The 25,543-nt window shown below is 54.4% G+C and overlaps 2 protein-coding genes across 5 annotated transcripts in view; both read left to right on the plus strand.

Annotated features, from left to right (window-relative positions):
* Positions 1-9,214: 9,214 nt before the first annotated feature.
* Positions 9,215-15,903, plus strand: LOC127060776 (complement decay-accelerating factor-like). 4 transcript variants are annotated; one of them, XM_050984943.1, is made up of 15 exons: positions 9,217-9,487; positions 10,464-10,655; positions 11,154-11,345; positions 11,535-11,631; positions 11,794-11,879; positions 12,136-12,333; positions 12,637-12,696; positions 12,796-12,822; positions 12,929-12,992; positions 13,149-13,259; positions 13,479-13,670; positions 13,869-13,964; positions 14,195-14,290; positions 15,144-15,355; positions 15,473-15,903. In XM_050984943.1, exons 1-15 carry the CDS (start codon positions 9,409-9,411, stop codon positions 15,475-15,477), a joined length of 1,707 nt encoding a protein of 568 aa, XP_050840900.1. In that variant the 5' UTR covers positions 9,217-9,408; the 3' UTR covers positions 15,478-15,903. The 4 variants fall into 4 exon arrangements, 3 of the variants coding, with proteins under 3 accessions (XP_050840900.1, XP_050840901.1, XP_050840899.1); XM_050984942.1 differs by having other exon boundaries at positions 9,222-9,487; positions 12,112-12,333; XR_007780076.1 differs by lacking the exon at positions 15,473-15,903 and having other exon boundaries at positions 9,215-9,487; positions 12,112-12,333; positions 14,116-14,290; positions 15,144-15,196.
* Positions 15,904-17,626: 1,723 nt separating this feature from the next.
* CR1 (complement C3b/C4b receptor 1 (Knops blood group)) overlaps positions 17,627-25,543 on the plus strand; it is a 30,043-nt gene continuing 22,126 nt past the window's right edge. The window contains exons 1-17 of the mRNA XM_050984959.1: positions 17,627-17,707; positions 18,365-18,544; positions 19,103-19,285; positions 19,456-19,635; positions 19,762-19,944; positions 20,424-20,606; positions 20,777-20,956; positions 21,083-21,265; positions 21,522-21,740; positions 22,012-22,203; positions 22,443-22,542; positions 22,896-22,981; positions 23,828-24,022; positions 24,351-24,534; positions 24,631-24,812; positions 24,969-25,068; positions 25,228-25,313. Coding sequence (XP_050840916.1) covers positions 17,635-17,707; positions 18,365-18,544; positions 19,103-19,285; positions 19,456-19,635; positions 19,762-19,944; positions 20,424-20,606; positions 20,777-20,956; positions 21,083-21,265; positions 21,522-21,740; positions 22,012-22,203; positions 22,443-22,542; positions 22,896-22,981; positions 23,828-24,022; positions 24,351-24,534; positions 24,631-24,812; positions 24,969-25,068; positions 25,228-25,313 — 2,689 coding nt within the window. The 5' untranslated portion in view covers positions 17,627-17,634. The remainder of the gene's footprint in view (positions 17,708-18,364; positions 18,545-19,102; positions 19,286-19,455; positions 19,636-19,761; positions 19,945-20,423; positions 20,607-20,776; positions 20,957-21,082; positions 21,266-21,521; positions 21,741-22,011; positions 22,204-22,442; positions 22,543-22,895; positions 22,982-23,827; positions 24,023-24,350; positions 24,535-24,630; positions 24,813-24,968; positions 25,069-25,227; positions 25,314-25,543) is intronic.

A 25,543-nucleotide genomic window follows, 5' to 3' on the forward strand; every position in this document is an offset into this window, starting at 1 on the left:
CCTCCCTCTGGGCTCACATCTCCCAGTGGGATGCTGTGGTTCTTATCAGCCATGCAGGGACATTCAATGGCCTGTTATCAGCAGGTGTCTCCCAGGAGGGAGGATTGGTTCTGGAAGAGATAAGGAAAACTTCCCACTGAACAGGAGACAGCTGCCATACAGGTGGCAAATAGAATCCATCTTGCCTTGCAATCTGGGACACTGATTTCATATTTTACAGAAAATGAAATATGTATGGGCTTGGAGCTGGTACCTGTGGTGCTGGTACTGTCCTGGCTCTGTCCCTGCCCGGGGGACAAACCCACTGCCCTGGCCAATGTCACACGGGACATGTCACAGGGTTAATGAGATGTGGCTGCTCACAGCCGTTCCTCATTACCAGGAGTCAAGCAATCAAAGGAAAAAACAGCAAACGAGAGGGAAAATGCTTTTCTTCGCTTCACTGGCTGTGCTGACAGCAGATCTGTGCTGCGTTACCTGCCAGCAAATAACTAAGGAGGTGTTTCCCACCCAGCCTGGGGGTGGAACGGGGATTTTCTTGTCTGGGAACGTGGTTTTGGAAAAACTCGGTTGGACAGTGCTCACTGCCAGCCTCAGAAGAAAATAACAACGTGACACAAACAAGGAGCTCGGGCAGGAGGACCAGGAGGCTCTCGCCGAGCCTGTGAGTGACAGTTGTCCCCACCCTGGCTGCTCTCCGTGTTCCGACGGCGATTTCAGCTCCGTGGGTGTCCTGGGGAGGTTTCCACGGCTCCAGAGGTTTGGTGGAGCCCGCAGTGCATCCCCTCCCACTCCACAGAGGAGCACAGCACTGCAATGGAGGCTGGAGCAGCAGGATGGGGAGGACCCCCCGACCCCCCGAGCTGTGGGGTGACCTCTGGCCACCCCGTGCTGCTCCTGGTCCTGCTGGGGCTCCTCAGCATTCCTGGGACTCGCGGTGAGTACGGGGCTGTGGGAAGGACCAGGGTCACCTGCCTGGATCCCACCTGGGTGCACCTGGGGATGCACCCCCCGAGCCCGGGGCTGAGCCGTGCCTCGGGGCTGTCCCAGCTCCAGCCCTGGCTGGTGCCTTCCCGCAGGGGAGCCCTGGGCCATCCCAGCACCTCCTGGGGTGGGGAAGGGGCTCCTCACCTGAGGAGATGCTCTCCTGCCTCAGGTGACTGCGGGCCCCCTCCTGCCATGGCCCACTCCAGCCCCTCCAGCAACTCCAGCAGCTTCCCGGTGGGATCCAGGGTGACCTTCACCTGCTCGGGGGGCGCCCGCAAGATCCCGGGGCTGCCGGACACCGTGGAGTGCCTGCCCGGCGACATCTGGTCCAGGCTGGCCGAGCCCTGCGGCAGTAAATACCCTCCTCGATATCTGAAACAGCCCCGGGGGGAGGATCCCTGTCCCTGCTGCTGCCTGGCACCATCCCTGTCCCCAGGGACAAACCTGCTATGCTGCACTGTCCCTGCCCAGGGGACCAACCCTCTGTGCTGGCTCTGTCCCTGCCCAGGGGACAAACCCTCTGTGCTGGCTCTGTCCCTGCCCAGGGGACAAACCCTCTGTGCTGGCTCTGTCCCTGCCCAGGGGACCAACCCTCTGTGCTGGCTCTGTCCCTGTCCCCAGGGGACAAACCCTCTGTGCTGGCTCTGTCCCCAGGGGACAAATCCTCTGCCCTGCCCTGCTGTCCCTTGCAGCCGCTGGTGGCCGCAGGGGCTGGCAGAGGGGTCAGTCAGGGGTGGGGCTGGGGACTCCTGTGCCCCCCAGCCTGTGCATGTGTTCCCCATGTCCTGCTGACCCCTCCCCGGGCTCCTAACCCCCCTCCATCCCCGCTCTGGTGCCAACAGCAGGTTGGCAGCCTGGAAAGGAGCCCGAATCCACCTGCCACCAGCACCAGGAGCTCTCCAGAAGCGTTCCCGTGGTCCCAGGGAGTATTTGGTGGGCAGCTGCTGGTGGGCAGCTCTGTCAGCCTGGCTCTCCTTGGTGCCAGGGAGCTGTGCTACCCCAACCAGGCTGAGGTTTGCTGCCCTGTCCAAGGAGGACGAGAGGAGGAATTTCTTCCCTGTTGGTGCCAACGTGAGCTACGTCTGCCGGCCCGGCTACGAGAACTCCTCGGAGAGTTCCCCCTCCAGCACTTGCCTGGAGAACCTGACGTGGTCCCAGCCTGCTGAGCTGTGCAGGAGTGAGTATTTCTGCTGCCCCACAGCCCAGAAAGGCAGCCCTGGCTGCTCCCAAAACACAGCCTGGGCATTATCATCCCAACAGCTCCATTAGCACGAAATTGGGGGATATTCCCTGTCATTCCTATTTCAGATTGAACTGCAGAAGTATCCCTGATGGTTTTTTGGTTTTTTTCTGCTGGCATAAACAGGTCTGATTTGGTTTTCATGCTAGGGAATGTTTGGTTGGACTCGGTGATCCCAGAGGTCTTTTCCAACATTTTTGTGGCCCTAAAGATGTTTTCACTGGGACATGGCACAGGCAGGGGACAAATCCCAATTTGCTATTGGGAAGGCAAAGCATTCTCTTGGTGACACTCATGGAATATTGGGGCTGGTGATGGGACAGGAATGTTTTCACAGTCGAGTGCCTTGTTCCTAATCCACTGAGATGGAAACCCCTCTGAGGGTGTGGAGCATTTTGGGATCCCCACCTTTGGCTCCTGCCAGCCTGGCTGTGAAGCCCATGGAGTAAAATGCTCTGGAACCTTTGGGAATTCCCTTCCCAGCCTGTGTCTCGTGTCCCATTCAGCCTTTTTTGTGTCCCCAGGGAGGTCCTGTGGCACCCCGGGGGCGCTGCCCGGCGGGAGGACGGGGCCCCTCAGGGACCTGCAGCTGGGAGCACGAGTGGAAGTGTTCTGTGAGGATGGGTGAGTGCTGGGACACAGCTCCAGGGGGGCACACAGCTGCAGGGAGGGCACCAGGGCCAGGATTCAGGGCCACCTTTTCCTCCAAGTGCCACCCAGAGGAGCTCTGAGTGCCCATCCCAACAGGAGCAGTTGGCTGTATTTGCAGCTGATAACTCTAGACTCCAATACAAGTGATTTAAAATATTTCAGCTTAAGACAGTTGAGATATATTGAAAAAAAAAGGGTTACATTGGGATTTTTAAAATCCTTTAAAGTTCAGCTGGAAAAGTGCAGTGAAACACAATTTCCACAGTCAGGAGCTGACTCATGGCTGCTGCCTGCTTTCAATCAGGGCCCAAATGCTGTGGACAGCCCTGAAATTTCAATCTCCTGCCCCTCCAGGCAGTGTTCCTCCCTCCAGCAGGAAGCAGCTGGCATCCTCTGGCTGGTGCTGCCCAGCTCCAGATGTAGCAGAGGGGTTTTGTCTCTCCCTTGGGATGCAATTGAGAAAATGAGAGCGTGTCCCACCCTGCTGGGGCTGAGCTCAACTTTGGAACCCCACTGCAGGGTGGAGGGATGGTGTTGCTCATGTAGGTTAGGTCAGATATTATCCCTCCTGGCCAGATGCTGAGGGTTTCTGCACAGGAGGGTGGTTCACAATGGGGAAGGTGTCAGCTGTCCCTGAGCTTCCAGTGCAACAGCCACTTTAATTAGATATGGATTGATCCCTGCTGGTCCTGGAGTACAGGAGGATCTATCTGCATCTGGATTGGGTTGGAACAGACCTTAAAACTCATCCAGTGCCACCCCCTGCTATGGCAGGGACACGTTCCACTGTCCCAGGTGGCTCCTCCCTTGTCACCTCAGCCCTGAGGTGACAGCAGCGTGGGAAGGGGCCTGGATGGGGACAGGAGCAGGCAGGGATGGAGCCCCTGATTCAGCAAACCCGAGTGGGAATCCACCCTCAGCTCAGCCCAGCCCTGTCTGGCACTCCCAGAGCATTCTGCCAGCCTCAGCTCCAGTTTCTCCCTTCCCTGCCTTGGAAAGTGCAGAGTCAGAGCAGAGAACCACCAAAAATAGATGAGCACAGACTCTAGAGGAGTTCTCCTGTTCCCCAGCAGTGTCAGCAGCTCTGCCTGTTTGAAGCTGCCTCTCCCACACTCCTGATCATGCTCGTACTGGAGGTGGGTGGGAAGTGGGAAATACCCCCAGGTTTTGGAGAGTTACACTGATTTTCTCCTGTGCATTTTAGGTACAAATTGGTCGGGAATAATTTCATCTGGTGCCAGCTGAAAGGGAACGATGTTGAATGGAGCAAACTTCCGACTTGTGAATGTGAGATTATTTTAAACTGTGAGATTGAACCTTTTTACTTCACTCCAGCAAATCCTGCATCCCCATGTCCAGCCCACAGCTCTCTCTGGATTGTTTTTGTTGGTGCTCTGTGGCTGATCTGTCCCCAAAAGCACAGCTGAGAATTGCCCATTCTGCTGCTATTTCAGCAGCTTTGCTCCCACAAAATCAGCGTTTTTGTCACCACTGAAGGTGATGGGGTGAGATTTCCAGGAATCCTGAGCACAGCAAGCTGCTGTTTATTTCTTGTGGCAAATAAAGGGAGGGAGAGGGAGGAAAGTGTGAGAAGAAAACCACTTGGGGAGCAAAGCAGAGAGAACTGGGACAGGCAGCAGGGCTCTACCCACCTAGTGCTGGTTACCCACCTGCACTGCCCAAAGTTTATCCTCAAGAGCCTCAGGCAGACTCAAACTTTCTGTAATTTTTATTAAAACCAAAGCTTTAGCAAACACATTGTCCTTCTCTCCTGCAGTGATTACCTGCTCTCCACCTCCTCCGATCAGCCACGGCAGACACGATGGGGAAGGAGTTGAAGTTTTTGCTTTTAACTCCACGGTGACCTACAGCTGTGACCCCAACTTCCAGCTGGTGGGGAATGGGAGCCTCCAGTGTGGGAGCAGGGACAAAACCAGTGGGGTCTGGAGTGGAGCCATGCCCAAGTGCAAAGGTGCCTTCATCCCATTCAGTGGCTGATATTATTTATTATTTATTATTTATTATTTATTATTTATTATTTATTATTTGGTATTTGGTATTTGGTATTTGGTATTTATATTTAGTATTTATGATTTATTACTCCTTATATAATATATAATATATATATATTATATATTATATATATATTATATTATATATTATATATTATATATTATATATTATATATATATATTATATTATTTAGTAGTTAGTATTCAGTATTTAATATTTGGTATTTAGTATTTAGCATTTCCTATTTCATATTTGTATTTTGTATTTAGTATTTATTACTTTTTAGTATTTAGTATTTATTACTTAGTATTTATTATTTAGTATTTATTACTTATTATTTAGTATTAGTTTGGTATTCAGGGTGAACCAGCTTAAAATATTGTGGGTATGAAGTGCAGGAGGGGTCAAATGCAAGTGGAAAGGAAAATTGAAAGGGGAAAAAGGCAGTGCTGGAGCAAGGGCTGGGTGGGCTCTGGAGGAAGGAGGAGTGCTCTGAGCAATGCTCCCTCTTTGTCCCCCAGAGAAAAGCTCAGCTGCCAGACTTGGAGCAAAAGGCACAGAGAGCAGAGCTCCTCCCAAAAGTGAGTTGAAATCACTCGACACCGAATCAAGTCCATTTCTTTTTCTCCTTTGTCACGTTTCTAGGAGAGGCCACCCGGTGAATTTCACCCCCTGAATTCCATTTTCTCAGGTGCCCGGGGAAATGGAGCCCAGCCCTCTGAGAAGGGTCAGCTGTGGGAGAGGAAGCTCAGCCTCTATAGAAAGGCCCTGCAGAACACCATCCAGCCCTCCCAGTCCTCCTCTTTCCTCAGGAAACCAGGTCAGTCCTGCAGGGGCAGCGACAGCAGTGGCACCCCCTGGTTACTCCCATCCCTAAACCCAGAGTTTTCAGTTTTTCTCCCATATTTCTCTTCAGTGAGCAGGAACTGGGCTGCCTCAGAGTTCAGATTTGTTCTCCCTTTGTACAAAGCCCCAAAATCCTATTTTGGGCCCAGCAAAGGATCCATGTGTCCTCTGAAGTACATGGGGATCCTTCCCCCACCTGGCTGCTTTCAGAAGTTAAAACGGCCCAAATTTCCATCATTTTGTGGAAGTGAGTGGGCTTTTGTCATGTTCTTCTCTTCTCTAAGTTTTCTCTCTATAATTTACATTTTTTGCTGGTTTATACCTCAGCTTTGACTGCACTGACCTCCTATTCTCATAAAAAGCTTTGCTTTGCCTGAAATACTTTTTAATTTATTTCCTTGCCCTCACCTTATTGCAGATTTTTTTTTAAACTCATTTTTTTGGGCATTTTGAGAAGCAAGGGAGAACTTTGTACCACTGGAGAGTGCCAGGGCTCCAGGTGCTGATGCCAGCCTTGTTCCCCACAGGGAGCTCATGCACAGCCAGGAGAAGCTGGACATGGTGGAAGTTCTGGTCCTCCAAATTCCCCACCCGCTGCAGAGGATAATTCTTACCCATGAAAAGGGTGAATGTCGGCTTTGTGGGAAGTGCTGGCTGCTGTAATTGAGTCACTGTAAGTGGGGAAGACACAACACCCACTGGAGGATCTCATCAGCTGGGGGATGGTGGAGAGGGTTTCTCTGGTGTCAGGGTCAAGCTGAGTTTGTCCATCCCTGAGTTTTGTCTTTTGGGTCAGAACCAGAAAATCTTTTACCATTCCTGGCCTGTTCCAAAAGTGCCCCATGCAATGGTCACACTCATCAGGACTCTCACCTTGCTTTAAGGTAAAGGATGATCTAAATCAGGTCTGTCCCACCTATGAGATGTCATTTTTTAATGATGATGTTTGAGCATTCCAAGAAATCGATGGAAAATTATTCCTAAAAGTATTTATTGGCTGATTCCCATATTTGCTCCTCCCATCCGAGTTTTCCTTTCAGTGGTTGCCTCCCATCATCCCGATCCAGCTGCGATTCCTGCTGATCCCTCGGGGCTCTCGGAGGCTGCTGCGGAGTTCCCCCGGAGCCCGGCTGTCCCGCCCAGCCTGACGCGGCGTTTCCAGGGCCGCAGGTTTTTCTGCTCACTGGCAACACCACAACAAACCCTAAACACAGCCCCAGCCTCCCTGCGGAGGGAGCTGCTCCCCTAACTCCCCAGGAATTCCTGGCTGCAGCTGATCCAGCTGTGGATCCAGCTGCCAGCAGGGGAAAGCAAAGCAAGGACTTCCCTGTCCTGCAGAGTTTTAGCTCATTTATTTTAGGAAACGGTGGTACTTGGGTTATTACACTGTTTAATCTTTATATCTTGAGCGGTTTAAGCCCTTTCTTTAGCAAAAGCTTCTTGGTGTATCAGCCCAAAGTTCCTTGCAGTTTTTATTTCTACCACAGGAAGATAAAGCCACACGGGGGCCGGGTGTCTCTGATCTCGTAATGCAAAGGAGCCACTTCTGCTTTCCAGAGGGAGGGAGGCAGCTCAGCCCTGCTGTGAGCACACCAACCAGGCACAGACCCAGAAATACAGCTCCTAAATATCCTCCCCAGGGCTGCCACCCTGCAACAGAGGGACTGGAGAAGTCATGTGTGTTCTTCAGGCTGCCTACCCCAATTTTGTCCTGTAAACACCTGAAACTCCCAAAGCCTTTCTGGTTTTTATTTCTATTTAGTAATAAATGGTAATTGTTTATAAAGGGCACTCTGTGAATTCAACTCCCTGCTGTTTTCTCATCGTATTTTATTCTCTTTTTCAAGAAGGAATCAGCTTTAAGTTATATCCTGGCAGTGATCAAATTCGAAGCTCAGTCAGTTCTTTATCACTCTGAACATTTATTTTCTAAATGCCATCCATGGCAAGTTAAACTTGGTCACATCTTTTTAAAAAGGAGAAAAGGAGGAAAGCAGGAATGTGTTTCTGGGGAGTGGTTTGGAAAAGGCAGCTGGACTTGCACCTCCCCTAACGCTGTTCAGCCACCCTGGGACTGAGCCCGGCAGCCCCTGAGCTGGGCAGACCCAGAGCTCAGCTCAGGCAGACCCAGGCTCAGCTCAGGCAGACCCAGAGCTCAGCTCAGGCAGACCCAGGCTCAGCTCAGGCAGACCCAGAGCTCAGCTCAGGCAGACCCAGAGCTCAGCTCAGGCAGACCCAGAGCTCAGCTCAGGCAGACCCAGAGCTCAGCTCAGGCAGACCCAGAGCTCAGCTCAGGCAGACCCAGGCTCAGCTCAGGCAGACCCAGAGCTCAGCCCAGGAGGTTTTGGGAGCTGGGGCTGAGTTCCTGTGGCAGTCCCGGGGCAGCTCCAGCGCTGTTTTTGCTGTTGGGTTTTGCCGGTCGCCTCCCGCTGCCCCAGCTGGGCTCGGGCTGCTCCCCGTGCGTGCCACCAGCAGCTGCCCGGCTGATTCCTGCGCTGCAGGGACGGCTGGCAGGGCCAGATAAAGCTGCTGGCCCTCGGTGGCCGGGCAGGGACAGAGCTGCTATCGGGGGGCTCAGCCACCGCCCGGGAGGAGCCGGCCGGGCAAAACAGGGCAGAGAACGCGGGTGCAGAGGGCAGGGCTGAGCCCAGTGCCCGGGCAGGGGGCACGGATGTCTCCTGTTCCATCCCCAAGCAGAAAACAGCCTGTTTTCTGGGCTTTTCTGGGCTTTTCTGGGGTTCAGCCTGTGAGCAAGGGCATGTCACCGAGCTGAAGCTGCAGCTCTCGGTTCTGTGAGTGCAGCCACTCCCTGCGGGGGCTCAGCATCGGGCAGAGTCTCTGCCAAATAATTTTCAGCATCTTCCTGCCCCGTGCCAAAGTCTCTGCCCTAAGCTAATATAGGAGAATTCCCCAGAAGTTAAAGGTGGTTTGTTTTATTTCCTGTTAACAGATTCCTCTTGCCTTAGGCAGCCACCATCCCCATTCAGGCCAGTGAGCTGTGAAAACGCAGCCAAGGTCTCTCCATGGAATCTGTCATCGTGTTTACAAGGAAGAGTTTTACAGGAATACGTTATCCAAGGTGCTGGATTCCTCCCTTCGGAAACCACCTCCGTGTCTCATTGTTACATCTGATTGGAATTTAGATTGCATAGGAAAGGAAAATAAAGTGGAAATTAAAAAAAAATAAATAAAAGAGGTAAGTTGGTAAGTTTGAGCAGTGGAAACATCGCTGATTCCTGTATAACGAAAGGAAACAGGAAGGTGCAGGTCGGCTGGTGGTGGCTGCCCTGTCCTTGGACTGGGAGGACACATTCCCCTTCCTGCCCTTTTTGGTTTGGGTATTTTCTTTTCCTTTGCGACTTGGCAGCTTTGGAGGGAGGGAGGGGGGGTCTTTCCTGGAAGTGCAGAGTAAGGCTGAGGAGAGGCTGAGGCAGCGGATTCCCGGGGAGCCGCTCCTTGGGATGCCAGGCGCGCCTGGCACCGCTCACCCCGCGTGTTCCCCACCCAGCCCCGCTCCCCACCGCGCTCACGGCTTTCGTCAGAGCCTTCCCGGAGCCGAGCTGAGCTCAGCTGAGCTGGGCTGGCCGGGACGGGCGGGCGGGGGCTCCGCGGAGCTCGGAGCAGCCCCGCAGGAGGGGCTCCGCTGCTCGGGCAGTGCCGGGGGACCCGCGATGGGCTCCGGCAGCCGCTGCTCGCTCCTGCTGCTGCTGCTGGTGCTGCTGGTGCTGCTGGTGCTGCCCGCGGCGCGGGGTGAGCCCCTGGAGGGGAGCGGGGTGCGGGGAGCCGGGCACGCCGGGCTGGGGGCTCCGGGCGGGCGGGAGCGCTCTCTGCTCCCGCGGGTGTGCGACCCTAGGGTCCGTGTGCTAGACCACGGGAGTGTGGGTTATCCACGGGAGTGCGGGTTATCCATGGGCAGTGTGGGTTATCCATGGGAGTGTGGGTTATCCACGGCAGTGTGGGTTATCCACAGGAGTGTGGGTTATCCATGGCAGTCTGGGTTATCCACGGGAGTGTGGGTTATCCATGGGAGTGTGGGTTATCCACGGCAGTGTGGGTTATCCACGGGAGTGTGGGTTATCCATGGGAATGCGGGTTATCCATGGGAATGTGGGTTATCCACGGCAGTGTGGGTTATCCACGGCAGTGTGGGTTATCCATAGGAGTCTGGGTTATCCACGGGAGTGTGGGTTATCCACGGGAGTGTGGGTTATCCATGGGAGTGTGGGTTATCCACGGGAGTGTGGGTTATCCATGGCAGTGTGGGTTATCCATGGCAGTGTGGGTTATCCACGGCAGTGTGGGTTATCCATGCCAGTGTGGGTTATCCACGGGAGTGTGGGTTATCCACAGGAGTGTGTGTGATGTATATATGTTCCATGTCTTATCCATGTGAGTGTGATCCGTGTGTGTGTTCCCTGTGTGCTCCATGTGTGTTTCCTGTGTGCTCTCTGTGTTACGTGTGTCGATGTGTTTGTTATCCATGTGCTCGTGCTCTGTGTGTTCCTTTTGTGGCTGTTTGTGCTGAGTATGTTCTTTCGTGTGTGTGTGTGTGTGTGTGTGTGTGTGTGTGTGTGTGTGTGTCCCATATCTCTGTCCCTGTGTGTGTCCCATATCCCTGGTGCTCCCTGTGCCACCCTTTCCCACCGGCTCTGTGTGCCCCCTGCCCCGCCCGGGGTACAAAAGCGGCAGAAGGAGCCCCTCTAAATCCCCTTTTATTTTCCCCCAGGGGACTGCGGGCCGCTGCCCAATATCAGCCACGCCGAGCCCCGAGGGGACACCAAACACCAGCAGAGCTTCAGTGTGGGCTCCACAGTGACCTTCGGCTGCGTGCCGGGTTACACCAAAATCCCCTTTCTCCCCGCCACCATCCAGTGCCTGCCGAACTCCCGCTGGTCCAGCCTGCCGGAGTTCTGCGGCCGTGAGTGTTTCCCTCTCTCTGACACAAGGAGGGCGCGGCTGCTTGCGGGAACACCCCCAGCTTTGGCAATCGCTGCCTCAGGGCTTTCCTCATCACACAGGATGAAGTGGTCTGGCCACTTCTCTTGCTGCCCCTTTTTCGTACTCTCCACCGAGGCCGTTGGAGGCACTTGTGTGTTAATGAAAATAGAGGAACAGCTTGGGAAGCACATGGAAAAGGGGAGGGATGCAGGAGCAGAGCGCTGAGTGACCAAAGGGTTAACCAGGCAGGGAGGTTTGGCTTTGGGGATTTGGAAACTTCTCCAGTGAGAACTGGCTGCACTTCCCCACCTCAGACAATTCCCTGGTGGCAGTGGCCAGGGAGGAGGGCACTGTTTGGGGTGCCCATGCTCTTAGTGAGGCTCGTTCATTGTCATTCAGATTTATGCTTACAGTTGAAAGCAAAATGTTGTTATTTTTGCTCTGTAACGGGACATTTGGGTGTCTCTGTGGTGGCCAGGCAGCTGTCCCAGACCCAGCACTGTGAAATTTGCTGCGCTATCACCAGAAGACAAAATGCAGAATTTTTATGCCGTGAACACCACGGTGAGGTACATTTGTCGTGAAGGTTTTGAAAACACCACAGCCCAGCCCCCCACCAGCACCTGTTTGGACAATTTAACCTGGACAGAAGTTCCTGAACTGTGTCAGAGTGAGTGTCCCCATGTCATTTCATTTTCCCCCATGCTGTGTTCCAAGTGCCACACCTGTATTTTAAAATTGCTCCTCTCTAATGACTTTTAACATGAAATACTCTTAATTGCCATACTGCCATGAAAACTAAATGTGTGGGGCTTTCCCAGCCTCAAGGTGCTCTAAGGATAATCTTACTCTTTTTTAGAGAAATCTTGTGGTATTCCAGCCAATCCAGAACATGGCAAAGTCATCCTAAAAGATCATCTGCTGGGTGAAACAGCCAGAGTGGTTTGTGACCATGGGTGAGTGTGGAGCCACTGCCCTCTGCATCCCAGCTGCCTGGCCAGAGTCACTGGGGTGTCAGCTGGGACATGGGGGCCATGCAGAGTCCTCACACCTCTGTGGTGACACGTTCTTGGTTGGTGACAACCAGCTGATTTTGGGATGTGCCTTTGCCCCTGCAGGTACAGATTAAAGGGAGCATCACCTTCCATCAGGTGTCTCCTAGAGGGAGACAAAGCTGTCTGGAGTCCTCTTCCAGCTTGTCAGGGTGAGTGAAGTTGTCCAGTGCTTGACTGGAAAACCCAAATATTCCAACCCAGAAATGCTGAATTTTTGGTTTATTTCAGTAGTTGAAGTCAGGTCAGCATCTCTGCAAGGGGACAGCTGCTGCCACAAGCAGGGAGCCCCCAGGAGCATCACTGGTTCCTGGCAGGAGCAGGGTCTGCTGAGAAGAGCATCCCAGGGGTCCCCTCCTGAGTTCTCTCCTCTTTCCCCCGCAGTGATTTCCTGTCCCCCTCCTCCAGCCATCCCCCACGGGCAGCACAGCGGGAACAGCTCGGAGGGGTTCGTGCTGGGCTCCGTCACAACCTACACGTGCGAGCCGGGGCTGGAGCTGGTGGGACAGGACACGCTGCGCTGCACCGGCGACAGCGGCGACAGCGGCGACAGCGGCGACAGCGGCGACAGCGGCACCTGGAGCGGGGCCCCGCCCGCCTGCCGGGGTGAGCCCCGTCCCCTGCTCACAGCCACCCCTTCCCTCGCAGGGTGCTCCTGCTGGGCTGCTCCCTGCTCCTGATCCCATCCCCTGCTCACAGCCACCCCTGGCAATAAATCCAAGGGGAACAACAGAATCCTCTCTGTCCTTAAGGCCTGGAGTGGCACAAGAGGTCTCTGCCACAGCCTGAGATGCACAAGTCACCTGCCCATGTGATGTTTACTCCTCTCTGAACTATTGTATATTTTATGCACAAGTTGAGCACCAAATAAAATCACATTTTGAGTGTTTTTCCTTTGTCTCTCCCTAGTTAAAACCACAGCAGAGACAAACCAAACCAAACCCTCAGAAGAGAATCCTTACTGGCTGGGTAAGAGCTCCATTTCTTAGAATTCCTGTTAATTGCTGTAATTGCACCACATTTTGGCCTTCATATTTTTAACACCCCTTTCATTGTTTCCCTCCCCAGCAAGCATCCTCATTCCGAGTTGCATTGGTAAGTAGCTTAAAATTTAAAATATATTTTCCTACCCCAAAGCTGTTTGCTGTTAAATACCTGGAGTCAATGGTTGATTTCACTCTCCCTTTCCCTCCTTTGTTAGTTCCCCCAGTAGCCCTTGGAATTCTAGCTGGGATCATCGTGAGATGGAAAGAGAGTGAGAAGCAGTAAGCTGCCCCTGGAAAATCAGACCTCTACCTGGGGATAAGTGGATTTTTCCTTTCAAACCCTGTACCTTCAGTATATTTGCATGGTTAGCACCATTTTTCCATCTTGCTAAGCTTCCTTTTATTCTGCAATTTTCCCCCTTTCTGTCTCTCCAGCTCCTATAGTGTGAATTCACAAAAGCAGGAGGTGAAGGGAAGCGATGCAGTGATGAACCTGGAGGCTGCAGTTGAGAAGAAGCACCCCAAACCCTGGAATTCCTACTTTTGGTAGGTTCTCTTGTTCACCTGCCCAAAAACTTGTGCCAGACCTCTGACTACAGCCAGGGGTCTCACTGCTGCTGAGCTCACCTGTGCAGAGGATCTTTGAGCAGTTTCTGACTTTCAAATGCCACGATGAACACCCTGCTGTCCAAAGGGGCCTTCAGGAGGGTTTGGGGTTTGCTGGCTGCTCTCTAGGAGGATTTCCCCCATCTCTCTCATCCACAGCCACACAGGGAACTGCCACGTGTGTGCCAGCTGTGAGGAGCAGCTCCACAGTGACCTGGCCCCTCTCCCAGAGCTCCCACACCACGGCTGTGCCACCTGCCAGGACTGGCTGAGCTCCCAGCCCCAAAAACCCCGCAGCTACTCAGTCCCCAGCATCGGTGGTGGGGACAGCCAGAGCCCAGCAGGCAGCAGGTACAGATCCAGCAGGGATCCATGGGAGGGGAAAGGGGGAGGAAGCACCCCTGTGTGGATCAAGTGAGTTTTGCAGTTGGAATTCGTGTGGCTCCTGTTTTGGCAGGAGCAAGGGTTTGATATCAGGGAGCAGTGGCTCTGTTGGGCAGGAGGTGTTTTTGGGAAGCCACAGACTCTGTGTTCTCTCTGTGTGTTCAGCTCTCCTGCCAAAGCTGTGGATGTGCTGAGGGCAGATGGCACAGGAGAAGCTGCTCCATGGAGGAGTGAGGCAAAGCAGCCCAAGGACCACCAAAGGTCAGTCCTCCACCTAAAAACACCCAGATGCCACGGTGGACAAAAACCAGCAAATTTCAGAACTGTGTTCATGAGAGGATCCCAGAATGGTTTGGGTTGGAAGGGACCTTAAATCTCATCTCATCCACCCCCACACCTCCCACTATCCCAGGCTGTTCCAAGCCCCAGAACACGGCCTGGAAGGCACATCCATGCTCTCAGGGCACATCCTCAATGGTTCTTCTCTGCAGTGACCACATCTGTCCCATCTGTGAGAGCTGGCTCCGTGCCCACACTGGCCAGGGTGACAGCAGTGCTGTGACACCGGGGGAGTGGCAGCACAAGGGGTGAGTGTGGCCAGGGCAGGCAGCTCCTGCCCAGCTCCTCTCAGCCCTGCAGTGTGTGCCCAGTGCCCTCCAAGCTGAGAGCTCAGTGCTTCACTCAGGATCAAAGCAGGTGGCAGTGTGTGAATGTTGCTGTGCCAGGGTACAGGGTGGTGCCTGCTCAAGCACAGAGACGTGGAACTGGGTGAGGCTCACTCAGATAATGCTTGTGGGGTTTCCCTGGGTGTCTCTGGAGCAGCCTGTGCTCCTCAGCCGTACTCACCTGGCTCGGCCTCGTGTTCTTTGGGGCTCTGGTTTTGGTTAAGCAGCAAAGAGCCCAGGTGAGACCCTGCAGTGGGAGCCTCTTCTCAGCCACTGCCCAGCACTTTTCCCACCTGTGAGTGTGGTTCCTTTGCCTGTGGCAAGGTAAGGTTTTTGGGCCAGAGAAGGGATGAGGTAAAGCTATTTGCTCAGTTTATTTATTTACCTTCTGATGCTCACCCACGTGAGTCTGGTGCTCTCTCGGGCTGACAAAGCTTCCTCAACACAGTCACCACTGCCAGAGCCAAATTCACATAAAAACCAGATAAACATGGTTGGACATGTGAATCTGCTTGCTTTGGCTTTGGGAAGTGTGAGCTCCTTGCTGCTGCATTTGCTTCAGGGTTTTTCCATTTATTCCTGTGAGTGCCTGCTCCCCTGGCTGGGAGCCCCAGTCGTGGGGGAGCTGGTCCAGTTCTGCATTCTTGAACCACTGCCTGTTGGAGTTTAGAAAGGGAAATTGTGAAGGAAAGGAGCTCTGTGGGTGCTGGAGCCTGTGCAGGGTGGTTTGGAGAGGGGCAGGTCATGGTTCTTACACTCCCCTCTCTCCCCACAGCCCCCAGGGCCCCGTCTGCCCCCCCTGCACGGACAGACAGCTCCTGTCCCTGGTCCACGGGGACACAGCCAGCAGCCCCGTGTGTCCCCTGGCCGGGGAGGGGACCCCAGCCCACCTGGTCCCTCTGCACAGCCCCAGCTGCCACCTGTGCCCCGTGTGCTCGGTGCCCACCCACGCTCACCTGTGCCAGCCCCAGCGCCTGGCACCTGATGGTAGGAGCTGCTCGGGGCACCCCAAACACCCCGGGGTCCCTGGGAGGGGCAGGGGGCTCCCCAAACCCTCCCCAGGCGGAGGGGCTCCCCCTGATTCCTGCTTGTTTCCCGTTTCAGGATAAATCCAGGAGCTGAGGAGGGAAGGGGAGTTCAGCACCGATCCCTGGCAGGGATTCAGCTCTGAGTGCAATAAAGTGACCTGAAATCAAAGCTCTGACTTCACCTGGGCTGGCAAACAAGCAGAAAAACCAAACACACTTCAAACCCACCTCTGTGTTGGTTCAATGCCCACTTCTTTGTTTATTTTTGTATGAACAAGTATTTTTGCAGCTCTTAAAGTGAGACTTTAAAAAGTCAGTAAAGGTTTCTTTGCGCTAGGAAAACAATTTCCTCTTTGCACAATCTTACAAGATTTATTTGTATTTCTTAAACTACTTTCTTTAAACTGAGGTTCCTTTCCTAGTGTGCAGTTAAAAGTGCCAAATTTACAGTATTTATAGTAAAACTGTTTTGTAAATAAAAGGAATACAAAATAAGGAATACTGGTATCCTGGCTCTGGGGTTTATTTCATATTTACTAATCAAGCCTTCCCATAGAGTGGCTTAAATGATTTTGCAGTCTCATTATTTGCCAGATGTAATCAAGTTCATTAATTGTTTCTGCTCAGTTAATCACTGCTGTTGCACTGGTGTCCAGTGCCTGAGCTTTCCTGGGAATTGGGATGAGGGAGGTGGGGCAGTGCTCTCTTTTCCCTCCTGACAAAGTGGCCTTGAAGCAGTGACTGCCAGGAAACCCTGGCACTGCTGTGTGGGACTGGAGTGCTTTGGAAGGCACCTGGAATGCTGCTGAGACCTTCTGGAGTGCTGCTCAGAACTCAAGGGCAGCTATCCCTGTGTGAAACCACGGAGATGCCAAAGACCTCTGTCCTGGGAGCAGAACACCAACCCCAGCTTTTGGGCACTGCTCCCATCCTGCCTGCCCTGAGCCACTCGTGGCTGTGCTGAGGATGAGTGTGAGCGTGGAGAGAGGTGAGGGAGGGACCAACCATGAGGGCAGAATGCCCTGGATTGGTCTGGCAGATGGCAAGGCCGTGCTGAGGCACTGGAGTCCTTTCCTGGCTGTAACTCAGGCTGGCTGAAGATCACTGGATAAGCTGTCATAAAATGGAGTTAGGATTGGAAGGTTTCCTGCTCAGAAGGGAAACACCACTGTGGTGGAATTCTGACTGCCTCAGCCTGAGCCACTCAGACTTTTAGCTGCTGGGAAAGCAAAATGTGGAGCTTTGGGGTTTTGTCAGCTGCAGAGGTGAATCACCCATCTGGGAGCTTCTCATGACACTCACTGGGAACAGGAACCATCCAAAATGTGCCCCATACAGACCTTTGGTTTCTCCATTTTCCCCTGCCAGCAGGAACACGGCTCTCACAAGAAGGAAACCCACAAATAACCATTTCCACCCACACCTCAGCCTTGTTCCAGACAGACCCCCAAGTTCTCCCTCCCCAGCAGAGCACTGTCCTGCTCAGCTGTCACAGGGGCACTGCAGATCCTGTTTCTTCAAGCACTGCTGGTTATTTTTATTGTTCTTTTACTGTAAGCCACGTGAGTGACTAAATGGACAAAATACAACCTAAAGCTTCACAGCTCTGGTTGTCTTTGGTTTTGCTATTTTAATCCCAGCACATTTATTCATACTGCATAGTCCAAAGTGGTTTTTTTTTCCCAAATGATTTAACATGTGATTTGGGGATCAGCTTGGAATTATCTCCCCACAACCAAATGAAAGGAATTGTGGATTCTGAAACATTGTTTACAGGTGTGGTCACCAAAATTTACCATTGGAAGTGGTTTCTTTATTTGTAATCAAGTGCACATCATTTTTCTTTCTAATCTGAGTGCAAATGACCAAGTGCAATTCTCAAGTGTGAACATTGGATTTGTAAGTACTGGAAGCTCTCTGCTCCCTGGGCAGGTGAATTGTGCCGTGTCCCTCAGGTGCCACCACCACCCCCTGGGGCTCTGGGACAGAGCACCCAGCCTTTTTCACCCCTCTTTCCACATCCTCCCCTGCCAAAACCAGCAGCAGCAGCAGACTGAGGCACCTGCAGCCTCTCTGGGGGCGCTGGCTGTGCCTGCACGTCCTGGGGAGCCCCCAGGTTCCTGTCCCACAGTCCTGGGGAGTCCCCCAGCAGCATCTCCTTCCTCCCACGGGGGCAGTGCGGGGAACTGGAGTGCCCATATCTACCCCGTGCCCCAGGAGCTGCTGTCTGTGCCAGGGATGGTGCCCACCTTCACCCTCTGCCTGCTGGGCAGCTCCGCTCTGCTCCTCAGCACCATGCCCGGGGCTCAAGGTAAGGCAGGGCAGCAGCTCTGCTCCTCTGGGGCCTTCCTCCCATGGCCCTCCTGCTCCTCATCCCTGCTCTGTCCTCACTGATCCCTGTGCCCTTCCCTGCTGAGAGGAACGGGAGCCCTGCACTGGTCCCAGGGGGCCCTTTGGCATCACAGAGCCCTGAGCTCCTCTGCTGATGGCAGAGACCCTCTGGGGTCATCAGAGCCACAGCTGGCACATCCTCAGAGCCACAGCTGGCACATCCTCAGAGCCACAGCTGGCACACCATCAGAGCCACAGCTGGCACATCCTCAGAGCCACAGCTGGCACATCCTCAGAGCCACAGCTGGCACCCCCAGCCCCCTGGCACAGCACAGACCCCTGAGGGGTGTTGAGTCAGCCCTGGGCTGCCCTGGCAGTGGTTTCCTGGGTCAGACTGGGCCCTCAGGAGGGGCATCAGAGCCTGCAGAAAGGCCAGGAAAGGCTCTTGACCCTGCTGGGTGCTGTCATGAAATCTGGGACGTGCAGGATTTGTCAGCTGAGGTGGCAGAGGGGTCCCTGAGGAGCACAGGGAGGGACCCCCACCCCAGCTGCAGTGCCCAGTGCCCAGGGGCACCAGGCTGCACAGACACCCTGCAGTAGGGCTGGGCAGGTCAGCATCTCCTTCTCTCCCTCCCAGCTGCCTGGTGCCCGTTCCCCCGCGTGCCCCACGGGCGGGTGTCCCCTCGTCACTATTCCTACCAGACATGGGACACTGTGAGTGTCACCTGCAACCCGGGCTACACCCTGCGGGGCCCGGGCAGGAGCACCTGCGGGGCTGCCTCCAGGTGGGACCCCCCTCTGCCAGAGTGCAAAAAGGGTGAGTGGCCTCGGGGAAAGCTCCTCTTGTGTCCTCCCAAATCCACTGGGAAGGCAAAGCTGGCATGGATCTGTCCTGGCTGCCCTTCCCAAGCCTGGCTGGCAGAGAAACAGAAACAGCTCCGGTGGGACAGGCTGGGCTGGGACACGGGGGTGGCTGTGCCCTGTCCGGGGCTCCGAGAGCGATGGGGAGAAGGGAACCCCAAGGGTTGGCAGGGTCTGAATGCCGGGGGATTTCTGACACTGCTTCTGGGCAGATGTGGGGCATTTTCACCTTCTTTGTGAGTGGAGAGAAATCACAACTTCTCACTGCTCCCGCTGCTTCCATGCCAGTGTGGATCCCTCCCAAATCCTGTGATGTGCCCAAAGTCCTGTCGGGACTCTCATTACTGCCAGTGATTTCTTCCAGGTGCAGCTGCACCTGGAGTGAACCAAAGCATTGACCCAGCAAATGGAGCCCAGAGCAGAATTCAGGAGATGACCCTGCTGTTTCCGAGCTGTGCCAGCAGCACAAACCAGCACAGAGCAGACCCACAGGACACTTTCTTTCCCTCTGCAGAGGTGACATGTCCTCGGCCACCGAGCATCGCCAACGGGCTGCACACCGGGCTCTCCTCGGGCAGCTTTTCCCGGGGGGTGACCGTGTCCTACAGCTGCAGGGAGGGCTTTCAGCTGCTCGGCAATGAATCCATCACCTGCACGGACTCCGGGCGCTGGAGCCGGACCCTGCCCCGCTGTGAAGGTCTCTGGGGGGCTCTCTCCTAGGGTGGGGGGCAGGAGGGGAGCTGGGTGTGCTGTAGGGTCAGAGCAGGCGGGGTTGTGGCACTGAGGGCAGGGCAGGAGAGGCTCTGCCTGTGCAGGACCCAGCTCCTCATGCACTGAAGTTAAAGGGCGCTGTCACTGCTCCCACAGCGATCGGCTGTCAGGTGCCCGAGGTGCAGAACGGGAAGGTCCACAACGTGCAGAGCACCTACAGAGCTGGAGACACTCTGCACTTTGACTGTCACCCTGGCCATGCAGCCGAGGGCTCCGATGAGGCTCGGTGCCAGCCCGGGGGCATCTGGGACCCGCCGCTGCTCGTGTGCCATAGGGGTGAGTGCTGGCTCAGCATCAGAGGCTGCAGGCAGGGATTTAACCCCTCCGTGCCCATCACCCTGCCTGCCCTCCCCTCGCTCCCCGTTCTCTCGCCGAATTCAATTTCCCATCTCCCTCTGGCAGTCCGGCCGTGCCCGATGCCTCCGGAGGTCGCCAATGGAAATCACAACGGCCGGGACACAGAGGGATTCACCATGGGAATGTCTGTACAGTACACCTGCGATCCTGGCTATTACCTGGTTGGAAACGCCGCTGTGACCTGCCGAGCATCGGGGAACTGGAGCCAGCCCCGCCCTCGCTGCGAAGGTGAGTCCGGGCTCTGTCCCCTCGGGGGACACACTCAGTGTGGCTCTGACACAGGGGACACCCTCACCAAATCCACTGAGACCTCCAGTGAGAGACTGAATTCCATTTTAATGAAATAGATGGGTTTGTAATATGTAAAGAACAAGCTGAAATCCGCGAGTCCAGAGCCAGCACCCTCCGCCCTGTGCTCCAGTCATATCCATGGGTGGTGGCAGTGCTGAGACCAGGCATGGGCACAGGGGGGACACAGCTTTTAGGGGGACACCAGCTGAGTTTAAATGAATCATTTCAATACTCCTTGTCCAGAAAAATCAGAGGAGAGACAGGGGACCCAAAGGCTGCTGGCAGGATGCAGCTGGCAGTACCTGGGGTTTGAGCCCCCTGTCCTCCCAAAGTGCGACATGCAGGAGGGTGGGGCTGAGCTGGTTCCCCAAAATCTCCTGTCCCAAACTCTGATGAGGTTTCCCCTCCCTCTGCAGAGGTGACATGTCCTCGGCCACCGAGCATCGCCAACGGGCTGCACACCGGGCTCTCCTCGGGCAGCTTTTCCCGGGGGGTGACCGTGTCCTACAGCTGCAGAGAGGGCTTTGAGCTGCTCGGCAATGAATCCATCACCTGCACGGACTCCGGGCGCTGGAGCCGGACCCTGCCCCGCTGTGAAGGTCTCTGGGGGGCTCTCTCCTAGGGTGGGGGGCAGGAGGGGAGCTGGGTGTGCTGTAGGGTCAGAGCAGGCGGGGTTGTGGCACTGAGGGCAGGGCAGGAGAGGCTCTGCCTGTGCAGGACCCAGCTCCTCATGCACTGAAGTTAAAGGGCGCTCTCACTGCTCCCACAGCTATCGGCTGTCAGGTGCCCGAGGTGCAGAACGGGAAGATCCACAACGTGCAGAGCACCTACAGAGCTGGAGACACTCTGCACTTTGACTGTCACCCTGGCCATGCAGCCGAGGGCTCCGATGAGGCTCGGTGCCAGCCCGGGGGCATCTGGGACCCGCCGCTGCTCGTGTGCCATAGGGGTGAGTGCTGGCTCAGCATCAGGGGCTGCAGGCAGGGATTTAACCCCTCCGTGCCCATCACCCTGCCTGCCCTCCCCTCGCTCTCCTTTCTCTCGCTGGGTTCAATTTCCCATCTCCCTCTCGCAGTCCGGCCGTGCCCGATGCCTCCGGAGGTCGCCAATGGAAATCACAATGGCCGGGAAGAAGCGTTTTTTACGGCTGGAATGTCTGTACGGTACACCTGCAATGCTGGCTATTACCTGGTTGGAAACGCCGCTGTGACCTGCCGAGCATCGGGGAACTGGAGCCAGCCCCGCCCTCGCTGCGAAGGTGAGTCCGGGCTCTGTCCCCTCGGGGGACACACTCAGTGTGGCTCTGACACAGGGGACACCCTCACCAGTGCAGACACATCCTCCAAGAGGGTTAATTCCATGTAAAGCATATCATGGAATCAATTAATGCCAAGCCTTCCTGCGGCTGGGGAGGTTTGTGTGGACATTGTGCTGATTTTGTGGTTCCAACATTAACAGCCGGTGGTTTTGTGTTTTCTTTTGCTCTGACTCCTCCGGCACACCCTCATGTCCAGGGACTGTCTGCATCAACCCCATCGTAGCCAACGGAAGGCAAGTTGGTGGCCACGGGCTTCTCTCTGCACCCGGGCAAACGGTGACATTTCAGTGCCACGATGGTTACAGCCTGCAGGGCAGTGCCAGCCTGTCCTGCCAGGAGGATGGCAGCTGGCAGCCCCCTGCTCCTGTGTGTGACAGAGCACTGCCCTACCACAACTCCTTCAGCAGGTCTCCAGGTACCTGACACAACTGCTATTTTATGCCCCCTAATCCTGTTTTAAAAATGTTGTTAAACCCTCTGAGGGGACAATTCAAACCTATCCTGGGAATAAGAACCTAATCCTCTGCTACCCTTTGGGAAAATGTCTTTATTAATGGCTATATTAATCAAAATGAACATTTTTGCAAGGCAAATCAAACCCCTTTCCTCCTAACAGAGCTCTTTGTGTGCTTGCCCCCCATGTGCCTGTCCTGCCTGCTTCTCACATCTCTTTTCTCTCTCACTAGGTGCTTGTGGTGCTCCCACAAGGTTACAGTTTGCTGAGCTAAACGAGGAGCATAGACATGCCATTGATTTTCCTGTTGGGAAGACTGTGCAATACACTTGCCTCCCTGGATATGCTCAAGTGCCAGGAGTGTCACCTACCCTGACATGCCTTGAGAGAGGAGTGTGGTCACAAGCCCTAGAGTTCTGTAAAAGTGAATAGCTCCTTGATTTGGTGTCTGTTGTTGCAGGAGGAACAGGTCTCAGGTTCTGTCCATGCTGCCAAAACCTTGATGTTATTCTGAATATGTGACTAGTAAAGCCATGTAACCCTTTGAAACTGGAAACCCGTGTTGGGGGGAACTGGGAATGTGGGCAGGGGACTGGAGGAATACTTGCATATTTGGTACTGTGATGTAGACAGACAGGATATAAGGGTGTTTTCTTTCCCCAGGGAAACAGTGCAGTCACCCAGGTGAGCCTGTGAATGGCAAGATTATTTCCCTGACAAATCTCCAGCTCGGGTCTACAGTGGTTTACAGCTGTGAGGAAGGGTAAGTCCTGCTTTGGAGGTGGACTGGGTAAGTGTCCCCCTTTTTAACCCCTGTTCATTCACTCCCAGTAAATGGATTGTACAGGAGCCCCTGTACAGGGTTCTGTACCTATTGTGCCTATACATTATAGTGTGTGTGTGTGTGTGTATGTATCCCATATATGTGTATATACATGTATATATCTATCCCCTATAAATGCTGGGAAATGGGTCAGGCAGAGCAAGGAAGGAATTTCCCCTTCATGGCCACAGCTCTGCTGCCAGCAGGGCTGATCCCACATCCCAGGTGGTTGGGAGGAACAGTAACTCCAACTGAAGTGGCTTGGGGTGAATGACCAACCCTTTTACCACCAGGCACAGGTTAATTGGACAGCCCAGCAGACGCTGTGAGGTCTCTGGGGGACGCGTTGCATGGACTGGCCACACTCCCCTCTGTCAGCGTAAGTAGCTCGTGTCTCTAGGGGGTTGCATAGGTCTGGGAAATATTTTCCAGCAGAGACTGCCACATCTTTCCAATCAAAGCTTTCACAGGCAATTTCTCCCCACTGTGGGCAGGAAAATTACCAGAAGGTTTGGAAGGCATAAGAAAGCAGTCTGGGAAAAGGTACAAGATCCCAAAGCTGAAGGGATTATGGAAAGCAACACCTCAGCTGGAGCTTTTCCAGCAGTGCTTGAGCGTCCTGCTGCTGAGTGACACCAGGAGCCCATTGCAGGAGAGGAAGGGAAAACATGTTCAGTGTAGGGGTTGTTTTGTCAGACCCAGAGAGACCAAGGGTCAGTCCTAAGGAGAGACAGAGCACTGAGCCAGGGCCAGCAGCGAATCCCAAAATCCCAGACCGTGGGTTTGTTCCCTCTGTCCGCCACTGGTGAGTGCCCAAGAGCTGCTGTGCTGCTCCTCAGCAATTCCACCTGCGGGTTTCTCTGCTGATCAGGGCTGTTCCATACAAAGAAAGAAACATTTGCTGGTAGATTCTGAGGTTTTAAAGCATTTCCCAGATTCTCCAGGTAGGTGTGAACCACAGGTGGCATACAGACGGTGCCTGGATTGGCACCAGGATTTTATACAAGTGATGCTAAATAAGTACTCGATGCAGGTGTTTCCTCCACAGAGAGCTTTGATTACTGCTCTGCTTTCTACCTGCCAGGGGGGTGGGATCCTGTTCCAACCAGCTCTCACCTGGGAGCTCACTTCATCCCATCTTTAGAACCAGTGTTTGTGCCCCACAGCCTGAGGGGTTCCAGGTGCTTCGATGCTGCTGTTGAGTTGAGGTTCTGCTCCTCTGCAGGCATCCCTTGCGAGCCACCCCCGGAGATCCCCAACGGGCAGCACTCGGGCCGGCTGCTGAGCGAGTTCCTCTACGGCACGGCCGTGACCTACAGCTGCCAGCGCGGCTTCCCCCTGCACGGGCAGCCCTCCATCCACTGCACCACCCGCGACGGCCACAACGGCGTCTGGAGCGAGCCCCTGCCGGCCTGCGGAGGTGGGCTGGGCTGCCTGAGGCTGCAGAGACCCCCAGCCATCCTCCCAGCACTGCTGCTCCGGGTTGGGAAAGACTGGGAACTCCAGCCAGCTGGAATTCTTGTCCCAGCATTTTCCAGGGCTGAGGCCAGCAGAGCAGGGGAGGCTGGAGTGCCACCCTGCTCCCCTTTCCCCTTGGAATGTTTGATATTGCAGGATGCATGCACAACATCTCCTCTAAGAAAATGATTTTCAGCCTTGTGTCTTAAAATTGCAACCCTTGGTGGCTTCACACTGCCCAGCTCTGCCTGAGGGCCTGTTCTGAACCCCTGCACCTCTTTCCTTTCCAGAGGCGAGCTGTCCTGTCCCACAGATCCAGCACGGGAGGATCCTGGCTGCCAGGTCTGCCTACTCACACAGGGACACCGTGACCTTCCAGTGTGACCCAGGCTATGCCATTCGTGGCCACAGAGAGATCCAGTGCCAGCCAAACAACACCTGGGAGCCGCCTGTGCCCGTCTGCGAGCAGGGCAAGTGTCCCAACAGGGTTTAACCTTCCCCAGCTCTCCCAGTCCACCTCTGTGGCTCTTTAACAGCCGGGCTGTTCTCTGTCCTGGCAGCTGGCTGCAGAGCCCCTGCCAGGCTGGGCTTTGCCGAGCTGAAGGAGCCCTACAGGAACCAGACGGTGTTTCCCGAGGGGAGCAGGGTGGAATTCGTGTGCCAGCCTGGCTACAGCCAGATCCTGGGGGTGTCAGCAGCCAGCACCTGCCTCAGGAACCAGACGTGGTCTGCAGTGCTGGAGTTCTGTAAAAGTAGGTCCTGCAAGCGCTGAAAGCCTGAAGTGTGAGGCTTGGCTGCTCTCCGTGTTTCCCCAGCTGTGTGGGTGTCTCTGCCTGCTCTCTGTGGTGACATCCCTGCTGGGAGGTGAGCACAGCTGAGGGCTGATGGAGGCTGGCATTCCCTTCCAGGGAAGGAGTGCCCCAGCCCAGGGAACCCAGAGAATGGCAGAGCTGTTGTCCTGACAGATCTCCTCCTCGGGTCCAAAATTAATTACACTTGTGACAAAGGGTGAGTCCTGCTCTGGGGAGAGTAAAATGGGTTTTCAGCTTTACACAACCCAGGTCCCAAGTCAGAACTCTTGGCAGCCACTTGCAAGGGTTGTAAAGAAATCTCAAGTCTAAAAAAAAATTTCACTGTTAAAATAAAGAATCCTTCTGTGTGGTGCAGGTACAAGCTGGTGGGAAGCTCCCAGAGAATTTGTGAGGTCTCTGGCACACATGTCTCATGGAGTGGGGATCCTCCTGTCTGCCAGCGTAAGTAGGCCACCACAACAGGCCCTTGGAGATGGTTTACAAGATAAAGTGGAACTTCTTGCAAGCCAAAGGTTTTATTGCAAAAGATTTCTTAAGTCACTGAATGTGTAAAATATTTCCTTTTTCTTTTCATTTTGTTTTGGATATGCTTCTGAAAATGATTTCAAAGGTCTTTTATTTATTCTGGTCCAAACTGGAAAGAAACATTAATATTTTAAACTCCTGTTTGT

This window comes from Serinus canaria, chromosome 26 (genome assembly GCF_022539315.1).
Source record: "Serinus canaria isolate serCan28SL12 chromosome 26, serCan2020, whole genome shotgun sequence".
Lineage (NCBI taxonomy): Eukaryota > Metazoa > Chordata > Aves > Passeriformes > Fringillidae > Serinus > Serinus canaria.

Bases quoted from the DNA above. Each gene is read 5' to 3' on its own strand.
- LOC127060776 (XM_050984942.1), top strand. From the start codon at position 9,409: ATGGGCTCCGGCAGCCGCTGCTCGCTCCTGCTGCTGCTGCTGGTGCTG. The intron at 13,260-13,478 runs GTAGGTTCTCTT...TCTCATCCACAG, and splicing joins CCCTGGAATTCCTACTTTTG to CCACACAGGGAACTGCCACG. The intron at 14,291-15,143 runs GTGAGTGTGGCC...CTCTCCCCACAG, and splicing joins GGGGAGTGGCAGCACAAGGG to CCCCCAGGGCCCCGTCTGCC.